General features: G+C 38.0%; 1 protein-coding gene across 1 annotated transcript in view; it reads left to right on the top strand.

Moving 5' to 3' along the window:
* Positions 1-25,108, top strand: part of LOC102175278 (pregnancy zone protein) — a 54,096-nt gene that overhangs the window by 6,364 nt on the left and 22,624 nt on the right. Inside the window, exons 7-16 of the mRNA XM_005680883.3 lie at positions 2,955-3,039; positions 5,842-5,965; positions 8,366-8,480; positions 10,735-10,844; positions 11,541-11,702; positions 12,211-12,438; positions 16,373-16,436; positions 21,249-21,391; positions 21,952-22,101; positions 24,941-25,105. Coding sequence (XP_005680940.2) covers positions 2,955-3,039; positions 5,842-5,965; positions 8,366-8,480; positions 10,735-10,844; positions 11,541-11,702; positions 12,211-12,438; positions 16,373-16,436; positions 21,249-21,391; positions 21,952-22,101; positions 24,941-25,105 — 1,346 coding nt within the window. The remainder of the gene's footprint in view (positions 1-2,954; positions 3,040-5,841; positions 5,966-8,365; positions 8,481-10,734; positions 10,845-11,540; positions 11,703-12,210; positions 12,439-16,372; positions 16,437-21,248; positions 21,392-21,951; positions 22,102-24,940; positions 25,106-25,108) is intronic.

Genomic DNA, 25,108 nt, shown 5'->3' with positions numbered 1-25,108 from the left:
CAAAAACCTAGCATATAACAATCAAAAAGTAGCAAGAATTTTTATTTTCTAAATATTTGCCAAACATTTCATGCACTATCTCATTAAATCCTTACAATAGCCCTCTCAGGCAGATACTATACCATCTCTATTTTACAAATGAGTATATTGATACTAGAGAAGTTTCTACTGTTTCCCCATCTATTTTCCATGAAGTGATGGGACTGGATGCCATGATCTTCATTTTCTGAATGCTGAGCTTTAAGCCAACTTTTTTCTCTCCTCTTTCACTTTCATCAAGAAGCTTTTTAGTTCCTCTTCACTTTCTGCCATAAGGGTGGTATCATCTGCATATCTGAGGTTATTGATATTTCTCCCAGCAATCTTGATTCCAGCTTGTGTTTCTTCCAGTCCAGTGTTTCTCATGATGTACTCTGCATAGAAGTTAAATAAGCAGGGTGACAATATACAGCCTTGACATACTCCTTTTCCTATTTGGAACCAGTCTGTTGTTCCATGTCCAGTTCTAACTGTTGCTTCCTGATCTGCATACAGATTTCTCAAGAGGCAGGTTAGGTGGTCTGGTATTCTCATCTCTTTCAGAATTTTCCCCAGTTTATTGTGATCCACACGGTCAAAGGCTTTGGCATAGTCAATAAAGCAGAAGTAGATGGGGAAACAGTGTCAGACTTTATTTTGGGGGGCTCCAAAATCACTGCAGATGGTGACTGCAGCCATGAAATTAAAAGACGCTTACTCCTTAGAAGAAAAGTTATGACCAACCTAGATAACATATTCAAAAGCAGAGACATTGCTTTGCCAACTAAGGTCCGTCTAGTCAAGGCTATGGTTTTTCCTGTGGTCATGTATGGATGTGAGAGTTGGACTGTGAAGAAGGCTGAGTGCAGAAGAATTGATGCTTTTGAACTGTGGTGTTGGAGAAGACTCTTGAGAGTCCCTTGGACTGCAAGGAGATGCAACCAGTCCATTCTGAAGGAGATCAGCCCTGGGATTTCTTTGGAGGGAATGATGCTAAAGCTGAAACTCCAGTACTTTGGCCACCTCATGAGAAGAGTAGACTCATTGGAAAAGACTTCGATGCTGGGAGGGATTGGGGGCAGGAGGAGAAGGGGACGACAGAGGATGAGATGGCTGGATGGCATCATGGACTCAATGAACGTAGGTCTGAGTGAAATCTGGGAAATGGTGATGAAGAGGGAGGCCTGGTGTGCTGAAATTCATGGGGTCCAAACAGTTGGACACGACTAAGCAACTGAACTGAAATGAACTGAGAGAAATTAAAAATTTACCAAAATCATGGAGCCAAGAAGCATAAGAGATTTTAATAGTTCCAACTGACCCTATTCAAACATAAATTGTTAACCAATATATTGTGTCATCTACATGCATCTCTTGATCTATATCTTATAACAGGGTGTATTTTCTGGGATTACATCCTTGCTGTCTGTAACCTACATGTAATTTACGCTAATAATAGTTCTCAGACATTGAAACCATCTTATTAGTTATCAATTATGTAGAATTTCTAAGGTAAGTTAAATACATCATGCTGTGGATAAGGAGTTGTTGTTCTACTGCTAAGTCATGTCTGACTCTTTGTAACCCAATGGACTGCAGCATGCCACACTTCCCTGTCCTTCACTATCTCCTGGAGCTCACTCAGACTCATGTCCATTGAGTCAGTCATGCCATCCAACTATCTCATCCTATGCCTGCTCTTATCCTCCTGTCCTCAATCTTTCCTAGCATCACAGCCTTTTCCAATGAGTCAGCTCTTCACATCGGGTAGACAAAGCATTGCAGTTTCAGCTTCAGCATCAGTCCTTCCAATGAATATTCAGGGTTGATTTCTTTTAGGACTGACTGGTTTAATCTCCTTGCTGTCCAAGGGACTCTCAAGAATCTTCTCTAATACTACAGCTCGAAAGCATCAATGCTTTGGTGCTCAGCCTTCTTTATGGTCCAACTCGCAAACTCATACATGACTACTGGAAATACCATAGCTTTGACTATATAGGCCTTTGTCAGCAAAGTGATGTCTCTGCTTTTTAATACACTGTCTAGGTTTTTCATAGCTTTTCTTCCAAGGAGCAAGCGGCTTTTAATTTCATAGCTACAGTTACCATCTGAAGTGATTGTGAAGCCCAAGAATACAAAATCTGCCACTATTTCCACTTTTTCTCCATCTGTTTGCCATGAATAGGAGACTTATCACAAAAACAGGATTCTCCTGTCTCACCAGAACTGCCATGAGAATTATGGAACAGGGATTAATTGTAGGAACAACTAACCTTAAATACAACTGTGTGGGAGAGGCTGGAAAAGTCAGAGTGCCTCAGGAGGAGCTGATGGATCTGAGGAAATTACTAACCAGGCCTCCTGAAGCAAGGGTTAGGATGTACAGATCAGAACTTTCAAGAGCACATTCAGATTCCAGAGTGGACCACTGAGGGAAACTGGTAGAAGAATCAATGGGAGGATGTTAGCTCTCCCTCCTCCCACTTTGGTATTTCTATAACCAGGTGTCTGATAGTGGGCCCAGGGTCTCTGTGAGTCAGCAGGGATAGAAGTTGGGAAGAAGAGCTAGAGCAGACAGGGAAAAAAATAAGGACAAACTGAAAGTTTCTGGCCCCTCTGTACCTGTGACCAGATCTAATCATGGTGATCTTCAGAGACTAATGCAGCTGTTTCCCTCCCACCTTTGAAATCTTGGACAAATTCTGAGGAGAGTCTAGGAACTATAATACCAGCCTAAGTTACCATGGTGCTAACTGCCCATGGGTATGAATGGCATCTCTTTTTTGCCAGTAGTGACCTGCTGCTCCTTATTGTAACTGAAATCACTTCAGGTGACTCTTTGTTACAAGATTCTGTAATAGAATCATTACTAATACTCTTGCAAGACTTTCTGCCTGCTCTCACATTTGTGTTTTTTTTTCTTTTATTGATAACAGTTTTGCCCAAATTTGAGGTCCAAGTGAAAATGCCCAAGAAGATTAGTTTCCTAGAGGATGAATTTGAGGTTTCTGTCTGCAGCTTGTGAGTTACACATTTTCATCTCATTTCTATTTCCCTACCCTGTTTGTATTGCACATAATGATTACTGACCTTCCAACTATTTTAATTAAAGAAGGAACGAGTCTCTCCAACTTGTCTGAGCTTAGACGAAGGAGCAGGGGTGATAGCATGCAATATGTTTACTACTGTTAGTAAAATTATTAACTGAGCATTTAAAATGTGCCAGGCAATGTTCAAAGTGCCTTGCACTTACTTGCGTTTTTGTTCTTACACTAACCTTGTGAGATGAGGATAATAATTCTCATTTTACAAATGAGGGAACTATAACATATAAAGAATAAACTAATTTGTTCAAGTTCCTACAGACAATAAATGGCAGATTGGAATTTAAATCCAACAGTCTGGCTCCAGACCCTGAACCTTTCTGCATAATTCTATATTGCCTCGGCAATTAACAAAAAAATACATATAGCTGCATGAAGCATTTCTATATCCCAGACACTGGACTAAAGTGAACCCAAACCATCTAATTCTGGAGCCCAAAGCTTCCATGTTATTCCATGTCTTATTATCTCCAATTTTGTATTGTCCCTAATTTTTTTAACTCTGGGAAGCTAGAAAGAAGTTAAGCAGACCCTCTATCTTAAATGCTGGATATATTAATATAGAATCAAAAATACATGCATTTAACTTTTTTGCAAAGTAGAAATAGAGATACAGACATAGAGAACAAATGTAGAGACACCAAAAGAGGAAAGGGGTGTGGGATGAATTGGGAGATCGGAATTGACATGTATACACTACTGATACTATGCGTAAAATAGATAACTAATGAGAACATACGAGATAGTGCAGGAAACTCTACTCACTGCTCTGTGGTAACCTAAATGGTAAGGAAATCCAAAACAGAGGGGATATATGTTTCTGTATAGCTGACTCACTTTGTTATACAGCAGAAACTAACACAATATTGTAAAACAACTATATTCTGGTTTAATAAAATGAAATTTTTAAAAAGAAATAAAATGTATGCTATTTATTTCTTCTCTGATTGCCTTTGGGCAATAAAGTCCCCTCCAGTTACATCAAGGAGGTTGGATTTACTGCTTGCTTTTAAAAACAACATAAAAAAACATGTGTTTTCCTTCTCACCAGCTTTGATGCTTTACATTTTTTCATCAGGGAAAAAGCCTTTTGCTTCAGATTTAAAGAGAAGATTCAACAAAATGACTAAATTTAGTAAATAATATATTACTTTATCAGCACTTATAGAAATTTGAAGGGGAGGAGACACTAAAAAGGGGAAGCTTGGGGTTTCTGAGACCAAACTTCACCTACTTCACAGTTTGGACAGGGTCTCAAACTTAAGCATGCATGAGAATCTATGGAGGTGCTTATTTCAAATGTAGATTCCTTGGCCCCACCTCTAAATCTGAAGAAGGATTTGGTACTCTGAATCTCACTGCATGTCTCAGGGAATGTCCATGGAGGTGGTCCAGAAAGCATACTTTAAGAAACAATAGACTTGAGTTCAGCTTCACATCACGCCTTAGTCTGTTCAGGGTATCATAACAAAATACCACAGACTGAGGAGCTTATTAACAACAGAACTGTATTGTTCACAGTTCTATTGTTGTCCTGTCACTCAGTCATGTCCAACTCTTTGCGACCCCATGGACTGCAGACACCAGGCTTCCCCGTCCTTCACCATCTCCCAGAGCTTGCTCGAACTCGTGTCCACTGAGTCAGTGATGCCATCCAACCACCTCGTCTTCTGTCGGCCCCTTCTCCTCCTGTTCACAGTCCCAGAGGCTGGGAAATCCAAGATCAAGGTGCCTGCATGGTCACATTCTGGTGAAGGTCTTCTTTCTGGTTCAGAGCATCTTCTTACGTCCTCACATGGAAGGGGGGACAAGAGATCTCTCTGGAGCCTCTTTTATGAAGGCACTCACCCATTCATGAGAACTTCACCCTCCTCCCAAAACCCTCACCTCCTTAACTATCATCCTTTGGGATTTAGAATTTCAACATGAATTTCAGGGTGACATAAATATTCAGGCCATACATCACATCCTTCCATCAGATTTGGCAGAATCCAACTATCATGATACAGTTCATTTGTGATATTTTTGTTCTATAGCTAGTGCTTTCCCATTTAATTCCTCACTTATCCTCTTAAAACATATATAAGTTAGGGAGGACTTAGAAATACACTCTTGGGACATCCTTGATGGTCCAGTGGCTAAAAATTTGCCTTCCAAGGCAGGGGGTGCAGATTCAATTCCTGGTTAGGGAGATAAGATCCCACATTTTGCTGCCAAAAAGCCAAACGTAAAAAGAAGCAATATTATAACAAATTCTGGAAAGATTTTTAAGTCCACAACAACAACAAAAATCTTAAAAAGTAAAACCAGCAAACAAACAAAAGCAATACACTCTCTATGTTTCTCTAATTTTTTTCCCTAAAACAACTTTGGAGGTACTGACAAAGCTAGAATCATAACCTAGATAGTATGACAGCAGAAAAAGAAGGAAATAGGCAGTTTTATAGTCAAACCTCAACTGAGAGGAAAGTAAGATCTGAGAAAAACCACATTGTTACTTTTCCATTTGGAGGTGTTTCAAAAAAAAATTCAGTACTCATAAGTATTTTCTTTTAGAGGTATAGAGAAGACTGTTTCAGAATAAGTATTTCTAAAGTGCTAATGCTGTGAAAGGAAATGCAATTGCTGTAGATGAGTAAGATGAATGATCAAATCATGTATAGGAAATGTGAGTTATTTATGTTAAATATCTTTTTGTATGACCACTTTATTGTTACAGATACACATATGGAAAGCCTGTCCGTGGCCTGGTGACGATTAATGTATGCAGAAAATATTTGCACTACATTTCTCCCTGCTATGGAAAATATCCAAAAAGCATCTGTGAAGAATTCAGTCAACAGGTATATGGAAACCACTCTCCCCAGGACACTAACACCAGACCTTGCTTTGTTGTGACTGATAATACAATAAAGAACACAATACAATGCAACATAATACAATGCAATATGAGAGTAGTGTTTGAATTAGTCACCTAGGAAAACTGTGGAATAGGGAAATATTTTAAGATTGCCTGGCAATAATCAGAAACCACTTGAAGATAGGGCTCATGGATTTATGATAGTATTTATTTGGCCAGTTTTGCAATTTCCTTTTGATAGCAATCAAAATGCCAGGTTTCCGGGCATAAAAGGATGTGGAAGTCTCCAAAGTTGACTTTAATCAAACAGAAAACAGAAGAAAAATATGGCAAATGTTAGGAACCAGGCCTGTGGGAGAATCAAATGACACTATGGAATCTAACCTGCATGTGGGAGTCTATGAGATCAGCATCAGGTTGAAGAGAGGGGGACCAAGTGAAAAGATGGATGAGAGTCCTCGATTACATCAGAGATGTAAAGGAAACAGCAGCAGGACATGCTGTATTAAGAAATGAAATGTATGAATTACTGATTTCAGAGGAAGAGTACAAAAAAGGTCAAGGTGAGGCACTGTGAACAGACATTGTCAGGTGTGGAAAAGCAAGGTATCTAAGTTGCAGAATGAAAGGCTAAGGTGGTAAACATGATGATGAAGGTCAAGATGAATACTAATAAGCAAGATAATCATGAGAGAAATATAGCTGTCAAAATCTTTATCAAATCAGGGAGACTAAGATTCATTTTCATTTTCAAAAGAGTCATGGCATCTGTATATAAGTAAATTAAATTGATTAAAGTTGTGCAATAAATATTTATTTATTGTTCAATAAATATTTACAGGCAAGAATATTGGAATGGGTAACCATTCCCTTCGCCAGGGAATCTTCTGGACCCGGGGATCAAACCTTGGTATCCTGCATTGCAGGCAGACTATTTACCATCTGACCCACCAGGGAAGCCCAAATTAAGCATGACTAAATTTTACTATGCAATAAATATCATGCAAACAAGTAAAAAATGAAAACAAAACTTTATTATAATATGGAATCCAGTGTTTAGTTTAGAAATCTAATTTCTATAATGAATCATCTAGTCAATAAATATATGTGCTTTCATTAATGTCCTAGATATCAAGAAAACACAGTTAATAATCCCTAGTCAATATTTAGGCTTCCCTGATGACTCAGCAGTAAAGAATCTTCCTGCAATGCAGGAGATGTGGGTTCGATCTTGGGTCAAGAAGATCCCCTGGAGAAGGAAATGGCAACCCGGTATTCTTGCCTGGAGAATCCCATGGACAGAGAAGACTGGTGATCTATAGTCTATGGGGTGGCAAAAGAGTCAGACACAACCGAGCCACTGAACAACTACAGTCAATATTTAGGTCGAGATCATTACAGAGGCTTCTTCAGTTCAGTTCAGTCACTCAGTCGTGTCCGACTCTTTGTGACCCCATGAATCGCAGCACGCCAGGCCTCCCTGTCCATCACCAACTCCCGTAGTTCACTCAGACTCATGTCCATCGAGTCAGTGATGCCATCCAGCCATCTCATCCTCTGTCGTCCCCTTCTCCTCCTGCCCCCTATCCCTCCCAGCATCAGAGTCTTTTCCAATGAGTCAACTCTTCTCATGAGGTGGCCAAAGTACTGGAGTTTCAGCTTTAGCATCATTCCTTCCAAAGAAATACCAGGGCTGATCTCCTTCAGAATGGACTGGTTGGATCTCTTTGCAGTCCAAGGGACTCTCAAGAGTCTTCTCCAACACCACAGTTCAAAAGCATCAATTCTTCAGCACTGAGCTTTCTTCACAGTCCAACTCTCACATCCGTATACGACCACAGGAAAAACCATAGCCTTGACTAGACGGACCTTAGTCGGCAAAGTAATGTCTCTGCTTTTTAATATGCTGTCTAGGTTGGTCATACATTGCATTAGTCATGTCCAACTCTTTCCGACTCTATGGACGATAGCCCACCAGGCTCCTCTGTCCAAGAGCTTCCCCGGGCAAGAATACTGGAGTCGGTTACCATGACCTCCTCCGGGGGATCTTACCAATCCAGAAATCTAACATGCATCTCCTGTGTCTCCTGCATTGGCAGGCAGGTTCTTTATCACTAGTGCCACATAGGAAGGAAAGTTTAATATGACAGAAATGGGATAGGCTTTCAGAAGCGAGGGGAGAAAGCAAAGGTTTGCAGTGATTTGATGCAATGATTAGTGAACAAATTTTGTATCACCTGGGGGAAAAGATAAGGACCCAAAAGGTGAACAAAACATTTGTAAAATTTTCTTCTATGGCCAACACAAAATCGTCATTGGTTGAAAACTGACTTTTTTAAATCACAAATCAGAGAACCCAGGACTTCTCTTCCTTTCTTTTCAGACAGACGATGAAGGTTGTTTCACACAACTAGTAAATGCTAAATCACTTCAGCTGAAACAAAAAGGATATGAGAACACATTAGAAGTGGAAGCCAAGGTCAGAGAGGAGGGAACAGGTTTGTATTATTATTAAATGTGTATTAATTTGTTGAACATTTATCAAATATTCAATCCATGTAAAATACTTTCTAGTTTCTGGGGACTGTGTTAGTGATATGGTCTCTTCCCTCAAGGAATCAGGAATCTAAAAAGAAATTATACATATAAATGGCTATGTATATATGTATCTATGTATTATATATGACCATAATAAAATCTGGAGGCTTCCCAGGTAGCACTAGTGATAAAGAAACCGCCTGCCAGATCCCCTGGAGGAGGGAATAGCAACCCACTCCAGCACTCTTGCCTGGAGAATCCCATCAACAGAGGAACTTGGCAGGCTATGGTCCATACGGTCGCAAGGAGTCAGACACGACTGAAGCAACTTGGCCCACATCATAAAGTTTTCACAGGAAGTTAATAAATAAGGGCACAATAAGTGTGAAGAGACATAGTTTATTCTAATATAGACAAAAAAAAACTTCTAAAAGGTAGCATTTGAGCAGATTTGAATAGAATGGATTGTATTTCAAAACAGTAATGCACCAGAAAAGCATAATAAGCATAAAACAAATGTCTTCAGTCCCAAAGGAATCTTTAAAAGTAGGTTGGTTATAAAGGTGTTTAGAAAAGTAAGTTGTATACTAGAGAGGTTAGACTTTCTTATGAAAGAATTGGATATCTTCAGCTATATTTAAGAATGACCTAATAAACTATTTTTAAGTTAATTCCAAAAAAAATTCATATAAATAAAATAATTGTTAATTCCAAATAAAATGCTAACTTAACAGAACCCTTAAATATAAAAAAAATAGCAAGTGAACCATACAATGCTAATTACAAGGGAAGGCAATGATAAAAAGTAAAAAAAAAAAAGTCTGTTAATGCTATTAAAAGTATGAGTCCATACCCAGAATTATCATAATGCTGTTTTGAATATTATCCATTTTTTAAAAATCATGTTTTCATCACATAGAAAAAAACACAAATTTCACTTTTCTTCAAAGGGATGTCAATCCTAAATGTGATTTAAAACATTTGAGTAAAACTTTTTAGTTTTTTCACTTCAAGCTATTAAATATTTTCCAACTGCCATTTAGTAGTTTTATATAGAATATACAGTACTTAGACTACTCAGAGAAAAGAACATGGCATATATTAAAATTATACAATGCAAAAGAGGGCTTTGGTTATATTTTTATATTTGTAAAGTTAAAGTTTGATTTAAATAGTCACTTTTATTTTTTTATTGTCATTTCAGTTTAAAAAATATAAGAACAAGAAAAAAAAAGTTAATTTTAGCAGGCGTGAAAAGGACAGGGTAGATGAAAAATATGTTACAATGTGTTAAATCAGAATACTGTCCAAAATGACCCCAAAGACTACAATTTTGGAGGTCTGGGAAATGAAAATATCATTAACCAAGATAAGGAAAAGATGAGAAAGAATTATGGTGATAAGGATTTGTCTAAGACAATTCATCATAGCTTGGAATATCAAAATGTCAGTTGATTCACTCAATGGACAATTTCAAAAGAAAAGTCTGAGCAAAATCAGGATCTGAAATGTAAATCTGAAACCATTCTTATTGTATTCAGATCATCCTAAGAGAAAAAGCAAGTGTTCTGAAACTAAGTTAATTATCATTGCTAAATTGAGGCTAGAGGTGGACAAGGAGGGGCTGAAAAACTGAAACAACTACAGTCAGAAGATTAGATAAATAGGCAGAATAAAACTAGAAGACATAGGGTTAGAGAAGGAAATGGCAACCCACTCTGTATGACTAGGTGATTGAGCACACATAGGGTTAGAGTTGGCGGGAATGAAAAAGTAGATTCTTTTGACAGAGGAAGACTTTAGATAATGGAGGTAAAATACAGATCACACTTCACTGAATGAAAAAGCCTTGGGTGTTGGCTATACTTTTCACCATGTGCTGAAAGAAGGCTTTTGCTGGGGAAGGGGTTTCTGACAGAAATTTAAGAATATTTTTAGGCCAGTGTGAAGAATCAAGTTGTTCCCAGATGGTTGCTGGAGGGGAGCAAATCAGAGCAAGATCTCTGAGGAAATGAGGAAAAAATCTCCTCAAGAACATGGATGGAACAAGCAGGATATTTGTGAAACGAAAGAATTGAGGAATTATAGACGTCAATGAAAGAATAAGAGTATATGGATGGTTTTTTCTTAATAATGGAGTGAAGCTGGGATGGGATAGGAGGTGAGGTGAACAGAACATATAGAACAGTTCAACTTTTCTGAATTATTCTTCAGGGTTGGAACTAACAGGACATGGATCAAGTGAAATCACAAACACCTTAAGCAAACTGAAATTTACTAAAGTGGATTCACATTACAGACGTGGGCTTCCTTTCTTTGGGCAGGTAAAGTTTCTTTTCAATATAACCATATTTGGGGGCATGTGACTTCTAGGAACACCAATTTTTATATCAAAACATCTTTTAAATGAATCAAAATTCTTTTATTATACAAAAGCAAAATTTATTATAAAAACAAACATTTATTTAGAGTGAGTAAAGAAATTATAAAAACTTAAAAGGCAAACGCCTTATATAGGGCTTCACTGGTGGCTCAGCAGTAAAGACTCTACCCGCCAAGCAGGAGACCTAGGTTTGATACCTGAGTCAGGAAAATTCCCTGGAGAAGGAAATGGTAACCCACTGCAGGAGATCCCATGGACAGAGGAGCCTAGCAGGTTACAGTCCACGGGGTCACAAAAGGTCGGACACAACTGAGCAACTAAACCGTGACAACAAAAACAAAAAGAAGCCTTATAATGAGATACAGAACAACAAAGATGAAGAAAGCTGGGGAAGGTAACACTGTGAATCTACTGTCGGCAGTTCTCGATTAAACGCTCATAAGTTATCTAAACAGAAATGTCAGAAAGCAAAATATTTTAGAGCCCAGAAAACAAATCTTACTTTTATATGCTAAGATCTTCATTAGATGACAATGGCCAAGGTGTCAAGAAGTGAACACAATAGAGTGGAAAATGTTATTGCTATATAACACCTGAAATCAGCTTTCACTTTCTTATTTCTCTTTCCTACTTCTAGGTTCTTCTAGTTGATGAGAAGGATCAGCCAATCCCCAATGAGCCTGTAGTGGTCAATGTGGGTATGTTTCAGTACAGTGCCAGATTTACTACAAATGAGCACGGTTTGGTGAACATTTCCATTGATACCAGTAACTTCACATCTTCTTTCATTTCAGTTGGGGTAAGTGGACATCTAAATACAAAATAAGAAATAAAAAATTCTGTCAGAAAGCTTTCACTTTAGACTTTATGACATGATCTTGTTTCAGGAGACATTTATTAAACCATCTTGACAGTCCCTTGAAAATCCAACATTTTTATAGCTTTATTACAAACTCGATTTTAATTGTTTCTTTGGTAAACCACAATTTTCATTTTGTGTGAAATATTCTAATGTCCTTATGCACTGTACAACCATAAGGATATTAAGAAAAAGTTATTGATCTTGATTATGAGTGAATGTGACTAAATCCATACAGTGTAACTTTAAATAAACTTAACGGAAAGTTGTTTATAGGTTACTCTTTATTTTGGAAGGCAACCTATAATGAAATCAAGTAAGCATGGGTCTTAAAAAATCTTCAGCAAATGACAGAGTGACTTTATATATATATATATATATATATATATATATATATATATAATGTTAATAAGAATAACTTACTTAAGACCTTTATTCTATCCATTAGGTCACTTACAAACAGAATAACTACTGTTTTGATAGCAGATGGGTTGAAGAATCTCACATACCAGCAATGCACACTGCAACACATATTTTCTCCCCAAGCAAGAGTTACATTCAGCTTGAACCTGTGGCTGGTACTGTGACCTGTGGGCAAACACAGGAGATTCGGGTGCACTACATCCTGAATGGACAAATTCTGACAGATGAAACGGAATTAACCTTTTATTATTTGGTAAGACTAAAAGCCACTGTAGCTCTTCCTAATGATATAAACCCTAAAAAGATAGCTATTTAGTTGCTAAGTCATGTCTGACTCTCTGCAACTGGGATTTCCCAGGTAAGAATAATGGAATGGGTTGCCATGTCCTTCTCCAGGGGATCTTACCAGCTCAGGATCAAACCCAGGTCTCCTGCACTGCAAGTAGATTCTTTTCTACTGAGCCACTAGGGAAGTTCCAACTAAAAAGATAGAATTTGTATCTAAATCAGTCAGTTCAGTTCAGTTCAGTCACTCAGTCATGTCCGACACTTTGCCACCCCATGAACTGCAGCACGCCAGGCCTCCCTGTCCATCACCAACGCCCGGAGTTCACTCAGACTCACGTCCATCAAGTCAGTGACCCCATCCAGCCATCTCATCCTCTGTCGTCCCCTTCTCCTCCTGCCCCCAATCCCTCCCAGCATCAGAGTCTTTTCCAATGAGTCAACACTTCTCATGAGGTGGCCAAAGTACTGGAGTTTCAGCTTCAGCATCATTCCCTCCGAAGAAATCCCAGGGTTGATCTCCTTCAGAATGGACTGGTTGGATCTCCTTGCTGTAATGACCTTTATATCAATATAATTTGTTTCTGTGTTTATGAGTGAAAAAAAGTTGCTTCCTAGCAAATTAATGCTTTAATTTTTCGTTCATGTTCTAGTCTCCCCTGAAAGTTTAAGTTTTTTTCATTTTTTTCTGAGATCCATTGGAAAATTATTAAACAGAAGAGGAAAACATGTTTTATCTTAGAACTCAGTAGATCAATCGACAAAAGATAAAAATCAAAACAGTCAATAGGAAATAAAATGTATAAACAATCTTTAGGAAAAATGTTGAATTTTACATTAATTGGAGAAGTGAAAATTTTAAAAATAAAGCAGTAGACTTTTACTCCTATAAAAGTTCTAAATAATTTACGAGTTCAAGAATTTGTGTGTGACTATAGGCAAAAGTACATTGACAGGCATATTATAAGTTGGTATGATACTTTTGGGGTCAGTATACCTATTTACATCCAAAAACTAGAAATATTCAAAGCTGGTAATTACCCAAGTAAGACTTTTGAACAAAAAAAAAACCTTATGTGTTAGAAAATTCTGTATAGGAACATATAATATATATAGTATTTTTGTAATTCTAAAAAAAGTAAAATAATTGACAGTAAGTTAGAATCCTAGTTTTATTGCTTCTTAGTTATGTGACCTCAGGTAATTTACTTAATCTCATCTGTAAAGAATAATGTCAATCATCTCATAGAGTTATTGTTGTGATCCGCACAATCAGAGGCTTTAACGTAGTCAATAAAGCAGAAGTAGATTATTTCTGGAATTTTGTTGTTTTTTCAATGATCCAGTGGATGTTGGCAATTTGATGTCTGGTTCCTCTGGTTCCTTTTCTAAATCCAGCTTGAACATCTGGAAGTTCTCTGTTCACATACTGTTGAAGCCTTGCTTGAAGGATTTTGAGAATAACCTTGCTAGCATGTGTACTGAGTACAACTGTGCGGTGTAGTTTGAATATTCTTTGGCATTGCCTTTCTTTGGGATTGGAATGAAAACTGACCTTTTCCAGTCCTGTGGCCACTGCTGAGTTTTCCAAATTTGCTGGCATATTGAGTGCAGCACTTTCACAGCATCATCTTTTGGATTTGAAATAGCTCAGCTGGAATTTCATCACCTCCACTAGCTTTGTTCATAGTAACACATCCTAAGTTCTGCTTGACTTCACACCCCAGGTTGTCTGATTCTAGGTGAGTGATTACACCATCGTGGTTAGGGTCAGGCAGGAGGAGAAGGGGACAACAGAGGATGAGATGGTTGGATAGCATCACCAACTCAATGGACATGAGTTTGGGTAAACTCTGGAAGTTAGTGATGGACAGGGAGGCATGGCATGCTGCGGTTCATGGAGTTGCAAAGAGTCAGACATGACTGAGCGACTGAACTGGACTGAACTGAAGCCCTTTTTTATACAGTTCTGTATATTCTAGTGGCTTTCTTGGTGGCTCAGATGGTAAAACATCTGCCTGCAATGCGGCAGACCAGGGTTCGATCCCTGGGTCGGGAAGATCCTCTGGAAAAGGAAATGCCAACCCACTCCAATACCCTTGCCTGGAAAATCCCATGGACAGCGGAGCCTTGTATGCTATATAGTCCATGGGGTTGCAAAGAGTCGGACACAACTGAGCGACTTCACTTTCTGTATATTCTTGCCAACTCTTCTTAACATCTTCTGCTTCTGTTAGATTCACACCATTTCTTTCCTTTATTGTGCCCATCTTTGCATGAAATGCTACCTTGGTGTATTTAATTTTCTTGAATACTTATGCTTCATTGACTACACTGAAGCCTTTGACACAGTTTTCCGCAACAAACTGCAGAAAATTCTGAAAGAGATGAGAATACAAGATCAGCTTATCTGCCTCCTGAGAAACCTGTATGCAGGTCAAGAAGCAACAGTTAGAACCAGACATGAAACAATGGACTGGTTCAAATTTGGGAAAAGAATATGTCAAGGCCGTATACTGTCACCCTGCCCATTTAACTTATATGCAGAGTGCATCATGTGAAGTGCCAGTATGGATGAAGTACAAGCTGGAAGCAAGATTGTTGAGAGAAATATCAACAACCTCAGATATGCAGATGACACCACCCTAATGGAAGAAAGCAAAGAGGAACTAAAGAGCCTCTTGATGAAGGTTAAAGAGGAGAGTGAAAAAGCTGGCTTAAAACTCAACATTCAAAAAACTAAAATCATGGCATCCAGTCCCATCACTTCATGGCAAATAGATGGGGAAATAATGGAAACAATGACAAGCTTTATTTTCTTAGACTCCAAAGTCACTGCAGATGGTGACTGCAGCCATGAAATTAAAAGATGCTTCTCCTGGAAGAAAAGCTATGACAAACCTAGACAGTGTATTAAAAAGCAGAGACATCACTTTACCTACAAAGGTGCATATAGTCAAAGCTCTGGTTTTTCCAATAGTCATGTACGGATTAGAGAGGCGGACCATAAAGAAGGCTAAGCACCAAAGAATTGATGCCTTCAAGCTGTGGTGCTAGAGAAGACTCTTGAAAGTCCCTTGGACAGCATGGAGATCAAACTGGTCAGTCCTAAAGGAAATCAACCCTGAATATTGATTGGAAAGCCTGATGCTGAAGCTGAGGCTCCTATACTTTGGCCACCTGATGCAAAGAGCTGACTCATTGGAAAAAATCTTGATGCTGGGAAAGATTGAGGGCAGAAGGAGAAGAGGGTAACAGAGGATGAGATGGTTGGATGGCATCATCGACTTAATGGACATGAGTTTGAGCAAACTCTGTGAGATGGTAAAGGACAGGGAAGCCTGGTGAGCTGCAGTCCATGGGATTGCAAATAGTCAGACACAACTGAGCAATGAAACAACAGCAACATCGTTATTGCCAGAATTAAAGAAAAATCTTAAAATTATTTAGTTCAGTACCAGACACATGGAGAGTGTAAATGCTTTTAATTTTTTGCTGTTTTTTAAAATAAAGGCAGCAATAGATAATACTTACATTATAGTTTATACCTCCCTTCACTATATATTGCTTTGCATATAATAGATGCTTAAAATATATGTTGAAAGAGTATGTAAATTTAAAATATTAATATCTAAGATAAGTAGTAAATAGTAAGAAAATTCTAAAACATTGTAAAATTACATGTTTGTTATTTAAAGTATATTGTGTGAAGTTTATTACTTAAACTACACATATTGGAAAATATTGGAAGAGAAATTTAGTAAACGAAAGTAACTTTTGGGTTGAAATAGTGAGATTCTTGTTATTTGTGAATTATAAATATGTTATTTGTATATTATAAATATGTAAGTTTAAAAATTACCCTTTAAAATGATACTAAACATATTTCCCTCTGTCTTCAGATCAAAGCAAGAGGAAGCATTGCTCAATCAGGAACCCATGTGTTATCCATTAAACAAGGAGAGTGTAAGTATTTTCAGGATTTCCTGTTTTTTTTTTCTCTTAAATTGCCCTAAACACTTTAGCTATTTCTTACATCAGAGCAAATGGCTACCAACTTTCTTCCATCAACCAAAGATGGGGAAGCTGATTTTTAAAATAAGAATACTAGGTTCATTTTAGTACTTTTTAAAATCCTTTTTATAATGTTTCTATATTTTAAATTTTATTTCTAAAGTAAAATATATTCATCTTATTATTAAATTTTTTAATGCAGAAAATAACTGAAAAATGAGAATAATCACCAAAGAAATATTTTACTCTGTATGATTTTGTATTAGTTTCTTATTGCTTCTGTAGGAAGCTTGCTGGCTAAAAACCACACAAATTTACTTTCTTGTAGTTCTGTAGAAAGAAGTCTTACTGGGCTAACATCAAGGTGTCAGCAGAATTAAATTCCTTCTGGAACTCCAGAGGATTACCTGTTTCCTCACCTTTTGCAGCTTCTAAAGACCTCCTGCATTCCTAAATTTATGGCTTCTTCTATCTTAAGTGCTAGCAACACACCATCTTCAAGTCTCTCACTTGTATTCCTGCCTCTCTCTTTTAGATCATACTTTCCTTCTGGATTTTCTTGAATCATAAATATCCATTGATATCTGTTAGTTAACTTTTCAAGAAATACTCTATTACCAAAGATACGTATGTTTAGTCTCTTTGTTACATATCCCCAGGCTAAATCTCATAAGTAGCGTCCCTTTATTCCTGTTCATTTGAATTATAGGCTGTCAGTTTACTAAAACAAGTTTTATTTTTTAAAAAAGCATATTTGGAAAGATCAAAAAGTCCATTCACCCAAGGTGAGTGAATATTTTCAAGAAAAATAAAGAATATGTATTATAAAGATCAGAACATATTTGTCTTTTATTTTTGACACACCATTTCTCACATTAGTGCCTGACACACAGTGAGTATGCAATACATATTTTTTAACTAATTAGTAAATGAAGATTAAGAAATTTCTTTATGATTTACAACTTAAATTTTTTGGAAAAAAAGTTTCCCCATCAAAACTATACTTCAAGAGAGTCTATCTTCCTATCTTGATATAGCTCATAATAGGAGCTTTGCATAAAAACATTAATAAAACATGATCATTGCCCTCAAGATGCTATATTTTTTGTGCACTCTTCTGCTTATATGTTTGAATAAATCCCATTCTTTACTAAAAATTCTAATGGAAGAACTTAGAATTAAGTACTATTTCTTTATTTTGTAAAGTAGAAAAATTGCTAGTGAAAAAAAAAAAAAGTCTCAACTTGCTTAAGATAAACTACTGTGCCAAGAAGGGTCTCTTTTCACTCTATTTCTCTTTTTATCTCTTTTTATTTAAGCAGTTCAACAAAACATAAAGCCAGCATTGCACTTCAACATTCTTCAGAATTTTCCAAATGAAGATTGATTTTTATTTAATCTCCTAACTCTATTTATTCACCACCTTTGTTGAAATAATCATAAAAAGCTGGAATAAAAAGACCTTTATAATTAATCATGACTTTTAGATTGTGCTTAAAATCTTGTAATTCTTTGAATTTCAAATTCATCTGTTATTAAATTTCTACTAACTCTATCACTAAATGAAAGCTTTTTTTTCTAGTCTATCCATTTTTCCAGCAGCATGAGACAACCAAGGCCATAATAAAGACATACCACTCTAAACCCTGCTCACCTTAGATTCTCCTTAGGTCCATAAAATCTCTTTTCTAGATAAAAACTCTAAATAAATTTTTTTATTGCTTAAAAAAATTGAATTCAGGTACTCAAATATGGAACAGTCCCTCTAATTTTCCATTTATCATGGATTTTTATGGGACTGAACATTATCTTGGTTTTTCAAGAGCAGGTAAGTTTGTTCCCAATAGCATATCAAAAGCCAAATTTCCTCATGAGGAAATTTCTTCAAAATTAGTTCCTGCTTCCCTTGTCACTCAGCTGGTAAAGAATCTGCCTGCAATGCAGGAGACCTATGTTTGATCCCTGGATTGGGAAAATCCCCTAGAGAAGAGAAAAGCTACCCTTTCAGTATTCTGGCCTGAAGAATTTCATAAACTGTACAGTCCATGGGGTCACAGAGAGTCGGACACGACTGAGAGACTTTCAGTTCAGTCTCTCAGTCGTGTCCGACTCTTTGCGACCCCATGAATTGCAGCACGCCAGGCCTCCCTGTCCATCACCATCTCCTGGAGTTCACGCAGACTCATGTCCATCAAGTCGGTGATGCCATCCAGCCATCTCATCCTCAATGAGTCAACTGTTCGCATGAGGTGGCCAAAGTACTGGAGTTTCAGCTTTAGCATCATTCCTTCCAAACAAATCCCAGGGCTGATCTTCTTCAGAATGGACTGGTTGCATCTCCTTGCAGTCCAAGGGATTCTCAAAAGTCTTCTCCAACACCACAGTTCAAAAGCATCAATTCTTCAGTGCTAAGCTTTCTTTATAGTCCAACTCTCACATTCATACATGACCACAGGAAAAACCATAGCCTTGACTAGATGGATCTTAGTCAGCAAGTAATGTCTCTGCTTTTGAATATGCTATCTAGGTTGGTCATAACTTTTCTTCTAAGGAGTAAGCGTCTTTTAATTTCATGGCTGCAGTCACCATTTGCACTGATTTTGGAGCCCCGAAAAAAAAAGTCTGACACTGTTTCCACTGTTTCCCCATCTATTTCCCATGAAGTGATGGGACCAGATGCCACGATCTTCATTTTCTAAATGTTGAGACTTAAGCCAACTTTTTCACTCTCCTCTTTCACTTTCATCAAGAGGCTTTTTAGCTCCTCTTCACTTTCTGCCATAAGGGTGGTGTCACCTGCATATCTGAGGTTATTGATATTTCTCCCAGCAATCTTGATTCCAGCTTGTGTTTCTTCCAGTCCAGCGATTCTCATGATGTACTCTGCATAGAAGTGTAATAAGCAGGGTGACAATATACAGCCTTGATGTACTCCTTTTCCTATTTGGAACCAGTCTGTTGTTCCATGTCCAGTTCTAACTGTTGCTTCCTGGCCTGCATACAGATTTCTCAAGAGGCAGGTTAGGTGGTCTGGTATTCCCATCTCTTTCAGAATTTTCCACAGTTTATTGTGATCCACACAGTCAAAGGCTTTGGCATAGTCAATAAAGCAGAAATAGATGTTTTTTCTGGAACTAACTTTCACTAATAGAATTTAAATCCTACATAGTATATTAAGTATCTTGAGAGGTGAAATGGGGAGAAGGAAGTGTCTCCGTAAGATAAAGCATACTTTATTTTGATGATAGCTATGTAAATGGTTGTTTTTCCACTTGTCTTGGATTTCTGGGAAGCTGTTAAATTTAAGCACTCTAGTGTTTAATCGTTCGTTATGGCATCTTAATAATTAATTCCTGTCTATGTTTAGCCCTGCTTCAGAAATTTAATTTCATATGGTTTTAGTTTTATTACTTCAATTTTTTTTACTAATTCATTTTCTAAATTTATTTTTAATTGGAGGATAATTGCTTTCCAATGGTATATCGGTTTCTGCCATACAAAAATATGAACCAGCCACTAGTTCACATTTATTTTAACCCTGCTGTTTTGTGTATTTCCCCCACAAGTTGCCCTCAAATATTCTATAGATGTATAAGACAACAGCTTTAAAATAAATGTATGCTACAAAGATCAGACAGAACAAGATTAAAGGTGCATGAATTAAACACTATGTAATTCACACAGAAAACAACTGAGATAGATGCATTATAAAAATCAGAGGCATACTCTATTTTGTACATGATTATGTGTACCTGTGCTTTTGCTTAGTCACTCAGTCATGTCCAACTCTTTTCAGTCCCAGGGACTGTAGCCTGCCAGGTTCCTCTGTCCATGGAGATTCTCCAGGCAAGGATACTGGAGTGGGTTGCCATGCCCTCCTCCAGGGGGTCTTCCCAACTCAGGGATTGAACCCAGGTCTCCCGCATTGCAGGCGGATTCTTTACCAGCTGAGCCACTAGGGATGCCCAAGAATACAGGAGTGGGTAACCTATCCCTTCTCCAGGAGATCTTCCCGACCCATGAATTGAACCAGGGTCTCCTGCATTGCAGGCCAATTCTTTACCAGCTGAACTACCAGGGAAACCCATGTGTACCTGTATCTCTGCTCTATTGTAAATGGCCTGAAGGTAAGGACTGTGTTGCATTCTTTGACTTGCCCTCATGCATATGACAGGCTTCCCTGGACATGACAGCGACTACACACATTCATATGACAAAACTTGTGCTGACTGTATCATAGAGATCATTAAAGATGTCTAGAAGGTCTTCTCTCTTGACTTCTTAATATCTTTTTTTTTAATTTAAAAATAGAGACTTACTAAATGTTCTTTCCTTCTTAAGCAGAGGAAATTAACAATGTAATCTACATCTTTAAGGAAAATAATATCAGTAGTTCAGTATATGTTTACTGAATACTACTGCATAGAATCTGCCTGCAATGCAGGAGATCCAGGTTTGATCCCTAGGTGGGGAAAATCCCTTGGAAAAGGGAATGGCAACCCACTCCAGTATTCTTGCCTGAAGAATTCCATGGACAGAGGAGCCTGGAGGGCTACAATCCATGGAGTCACATAGAGTCAGACATGACTGAGAGACTAACACTTTCACTTTCACTGCAAGCGCAATGGCATAAAGGCAAGTCTTTTTGTAACTTTAGTACACTCCACATATAAATAAGCAAAATAATTTGAGAAGCTCCTCTTTATAAAACTGAAGCTCTTCCCTCTTCCTAATCTATTATCTTGAACTTTCTTTACTTTGCAGTAAAAGGGGTATTTTCCTTCTCCTTTCGAGTGAAATCAAACATTGCTCCTATAGCCCAGTTACTTGTTTATACCATTTTACCTAATGGAGAAGTTGTCGCAGATACTGAGACGCTCGACATTGAAAACTGTTTTGCCAATAAGGTGGGTGTTTTGTTTAAGCCCAGTCCTTTTCTTCATCTCCTCTTTTTGAAGCATGGAAAATAAGGAACTTATGTTCATTAAAAGACGGTCAGGTGGTGCTTCTAAAACTTTCTGCCAAAGGATCTCTAACAGCAGAGAATGATAACAAAAGCTGAGCAGTCTAATGGAGTAGTTCAAAGCAGGTGGCCATTAGCACGATTTCTTGCAAGTCTCTTGTTTTATCTGAAAATTCATGAGGAATTCAAAATATATTCTAGGGACTTCCCTGGGGTGTGTGCTGTGTGCTAAATTGCTTCACTCAGTCCAACTCTTTGTGACCCTATGAACCATAGCCCACCAGGCTCCTCTGTCTATGGGATTCTCCAGGCATGAATACTGGAGTGGGTTGCCATGCCCTCCTCCAGGGGATCTTTCTGGTCCAGGGATCAAACCTGCATCTCTTACCTGCATTGCAGGTGGATTCTTGATTACTAGCACCACCTGGGAAGCCTGGGGTAGAAGAGTGTTTTAAGATTGTAACAATTGGAAAATTCATTGCTATAATTATATCCTCCTTACAGGTAAATCTGAGCTTCTCCTCAGCCCAAGGCCTTCCAGCCTCAAACACCAGCCTGAAGATCACAGCCGCTCCTTACTCTCTCTGTGGCCTCCGAGCTGTGGACAAGAGTGTCCTGCTAATGAAGCCTGAAGCCGAGCTCTCACCTCAGTCAGTGAGTCCCATCTCAGTCTCAGATATCAGAAAATGCACACATGATATGACCATTTCTGGAAGCTGGAAGTTATACCTGCAAAGGACAAGTTCTTTAGAGTGTCAGGAATAGTGCACTAAGTCACATAAGAGTTTGAATTCTACTTGTTTCTGAAAAAGACATTGCACAAGATGCTTTCCACAGATCATCTCACTTCATTGTCTGCTACGATGTATCAAAGACTGAGCAATCTTGCCCACCTGTGCCTCGCACAGTCCTCACATGTAAAAGATGCTCAACACATTTTTAATGAGTAAAGAAATGAATAATTCCTTAAGGAGGGCATTATTACCTTCATTTTATGGATTAAGAAAACACAGCAGAGTTAGATTAAGGAACTATAGAAATAATGCACCAAAAAATATATTTTAAAGGTGGAATTTGAACCAAATTTTATTCAATGCCAGTCTAACACACCACAATTCCAGATAGTATGTGAAATGTCAAATTTTTTAAATCTTCTCTAAAGTCCAGGCACTTACTTGTTTTAAGTATGGACAAAAGAGATTCCAATCAAATTTGTCTTTTAAACATGTTTCTTGGGACTTCCCTGGTGGTCCAATGGATCAGACTCTGCTTCTACTGCAGGGATCTCAGATCCTTGCTTGGGGAGTTAAGATCCCATATGCTGCGCAGCACAGCTTTAAAAAAAAAAAAAAAAAAAAAAAGACGTTTCTTATAATGAAAAACTTGTAAAAGAGTTCTGTTTTATAGTCTTCATTGTCCATTTATTTATTTAACAAATATCCACTGCATTTTGACTACAAGATAGTGCTCTGAGAATAAGAGTTCTAATGGTGAAAAATAGATGTGGTCTTTGACCATTTTAGATTCATAGTCTTATGTGTTAAGCAAGCAAGCAACAAAAACACATTAACAAATAGTAGTTCTAAGTGTCGGTAAGTATCATTTAAGGAATAAACAGGATGTTGAGATGAAGAAAACAGTTGAGCAAGTTTTAATGCAGTGATCGGGATCTCTTCTTAGATTGTCAAATAACAGGGGCAGGGGCAGGGAATGTAAAGAATGAAAGCAGCATGAAAGTCCTGAGGCCAGAACAACAGAGTGTTTCCAAAGGAAACGGTAATGACCTCCCATAAAGTGGTGAGAGAAAAGGATGGTAGAGGCAGTTGGTGGAATGAAAGTCAGGAAGATCATAAGGAGGACTGTGAACTTGGAGTGGAATTAGGCATTGACAGCAAAGTGAAAAGTGAAAGTGAAGTCATTCAGTCATGTCTGACTCTTTTGCGATCCCATGGACTGTAGCCTACCAGGATCCTCCGCCCATGGGATTTTCCAAGCAAGAGAACTGGAGTGGGTTGCCATTTCCTTCTCCAGGGGATCCTCCCGACCCAGGAATTGAATTGACAGCAAAGGCAATGATATATCAGTGAAGAGTTTAAAGCAGGAGAGCGACAATTTAGATTTACCTGGTTATGAAGATCCTGTTTGCTGTTCAGAGTATGGGAGCAAGAATGAAAGCATGGAAATAGGAGGCTATGGTAGTAGCTTAGATAAGAGATGACAACAGGTCCTCATGGAGTCAGTGTGTCTTTAACAGCCTAAATACTGTATGACTGAGCAGGTGGCCTTATGATGGGGCTTCCCAGGTGGTACTAGTGGTAAAGAACCTGCCTGCCAGTGTAGAAGACATAAGAGATGTGGATTCTATCCCTGGAATGGGAAGATCCCCTGGAGGAGGGCATAGCAACCCACTCCAGTATTCTTGCCTGGAGAATCCCATGGACAGAGGAGCCTGGTGGCTACAGTCCATAGGGTCACAAAGAATCGGACACAACTGAAGCAACTCAGCACGCACGCACAAGGCAAAAACTGAACTAGAATGAATTTATTTCTGGGTTAACTTTGCATCTAGTTTCCTCCTGAGTTAAACCTGGTCCTACAGCAGTAGACTTGGGGGGGGTGGGGGGAAACCTGGTAAGAATCTAATCACATAAAGTGGGAAAAGGAAACAAATTAAGTATTTACAGAGGTTGTTTCTAGGTGATGGATATGAATGACTTCTATTCTTTCATAATGCTTCTCTGTGCTTTCTTTTAAAAGTTGGACCTAGGGTCTATCAAACAGAATGCAGTATGTCAGAAAGAGAAAAACAAATGTATTAATGCATATATGTAGAGTCTAGAAAAATGGTACTGATGAACTTATTTCCATGGCAGGAATAGAGACACAGACAGAGAGAATGACATATAGGCACAGGGTGGGGAAGGGAACAGTGGGGCGAATTGGGAAATTAGGACTGACATATATACACTACCATGTGTAAAATAGATGGTTAGCAGGAACCTGCTGTAAAGCAGAGGAAGCTCAGCTTGGTGCTCTGCGATGACCTGGAGGGGTGGGATGAGACGTGAAGTGGGAGGATGTTCCAAGAGGGAGGGGATACATGTATACAAATAGCTGATTCACTTCGTTGTACAGCAGAAGCTAACACCACATTGTAAAGCAATTATACACCAATAAATATAAATAAAATTCAAAAGATAAATTTAAAAAAAAAAAGTAGGCATTTGGGCTGGGAGACAAAGAGACTTGAGTTTTAGGCTAAATGACCTCTGAGTGTTTCATCAATGAATTTGATTTCTTTATACATTATTTTCTTTTGTACAACAAAAGGATTGGGATCCATAACCTTTGATATCACTCCATGATTTCTGTGTCATGTTTTATAATGTTGCTATGGGAGTATTAATAAACACCAAGATCTCTTAAACTCCAGATTGAACATTATCTCACTTTATAAAATACATAACAGTTTTTCCTTTGTTCTACTTTGCAGGTGTATAATTTGCTACCAGTAAAGAGAACCTTTAGCATCGGATATGGAGACCGCATGAATGAAGACGGGGAAAAATGCATCAATGAGGAAGACATAACTCACAATGGAATCATTTACGCTCCAAAGCAGCTCATCAGTGATGATGATGTTTACAGTATCTTTGAGGTA

Source organism: Capra hircus, chromosome 5 (genome assembly GCF_001704415.2).
Source record: "Capra hircus breed San Clemente chromosome 5, ASM170441v1, whole genome shotgun sequence".
Lineage (NCBI taxonomy): Eukaryota > Metazoa > Chordata > Mammalia > Artiodactyla > Bovidae > Capra > Capra hircus.
The sequence above is the reverse complement of the archived record's forward strand: the minus strand, read 5'-3'. Positions and strand labels throughout refer to the sequence as shown.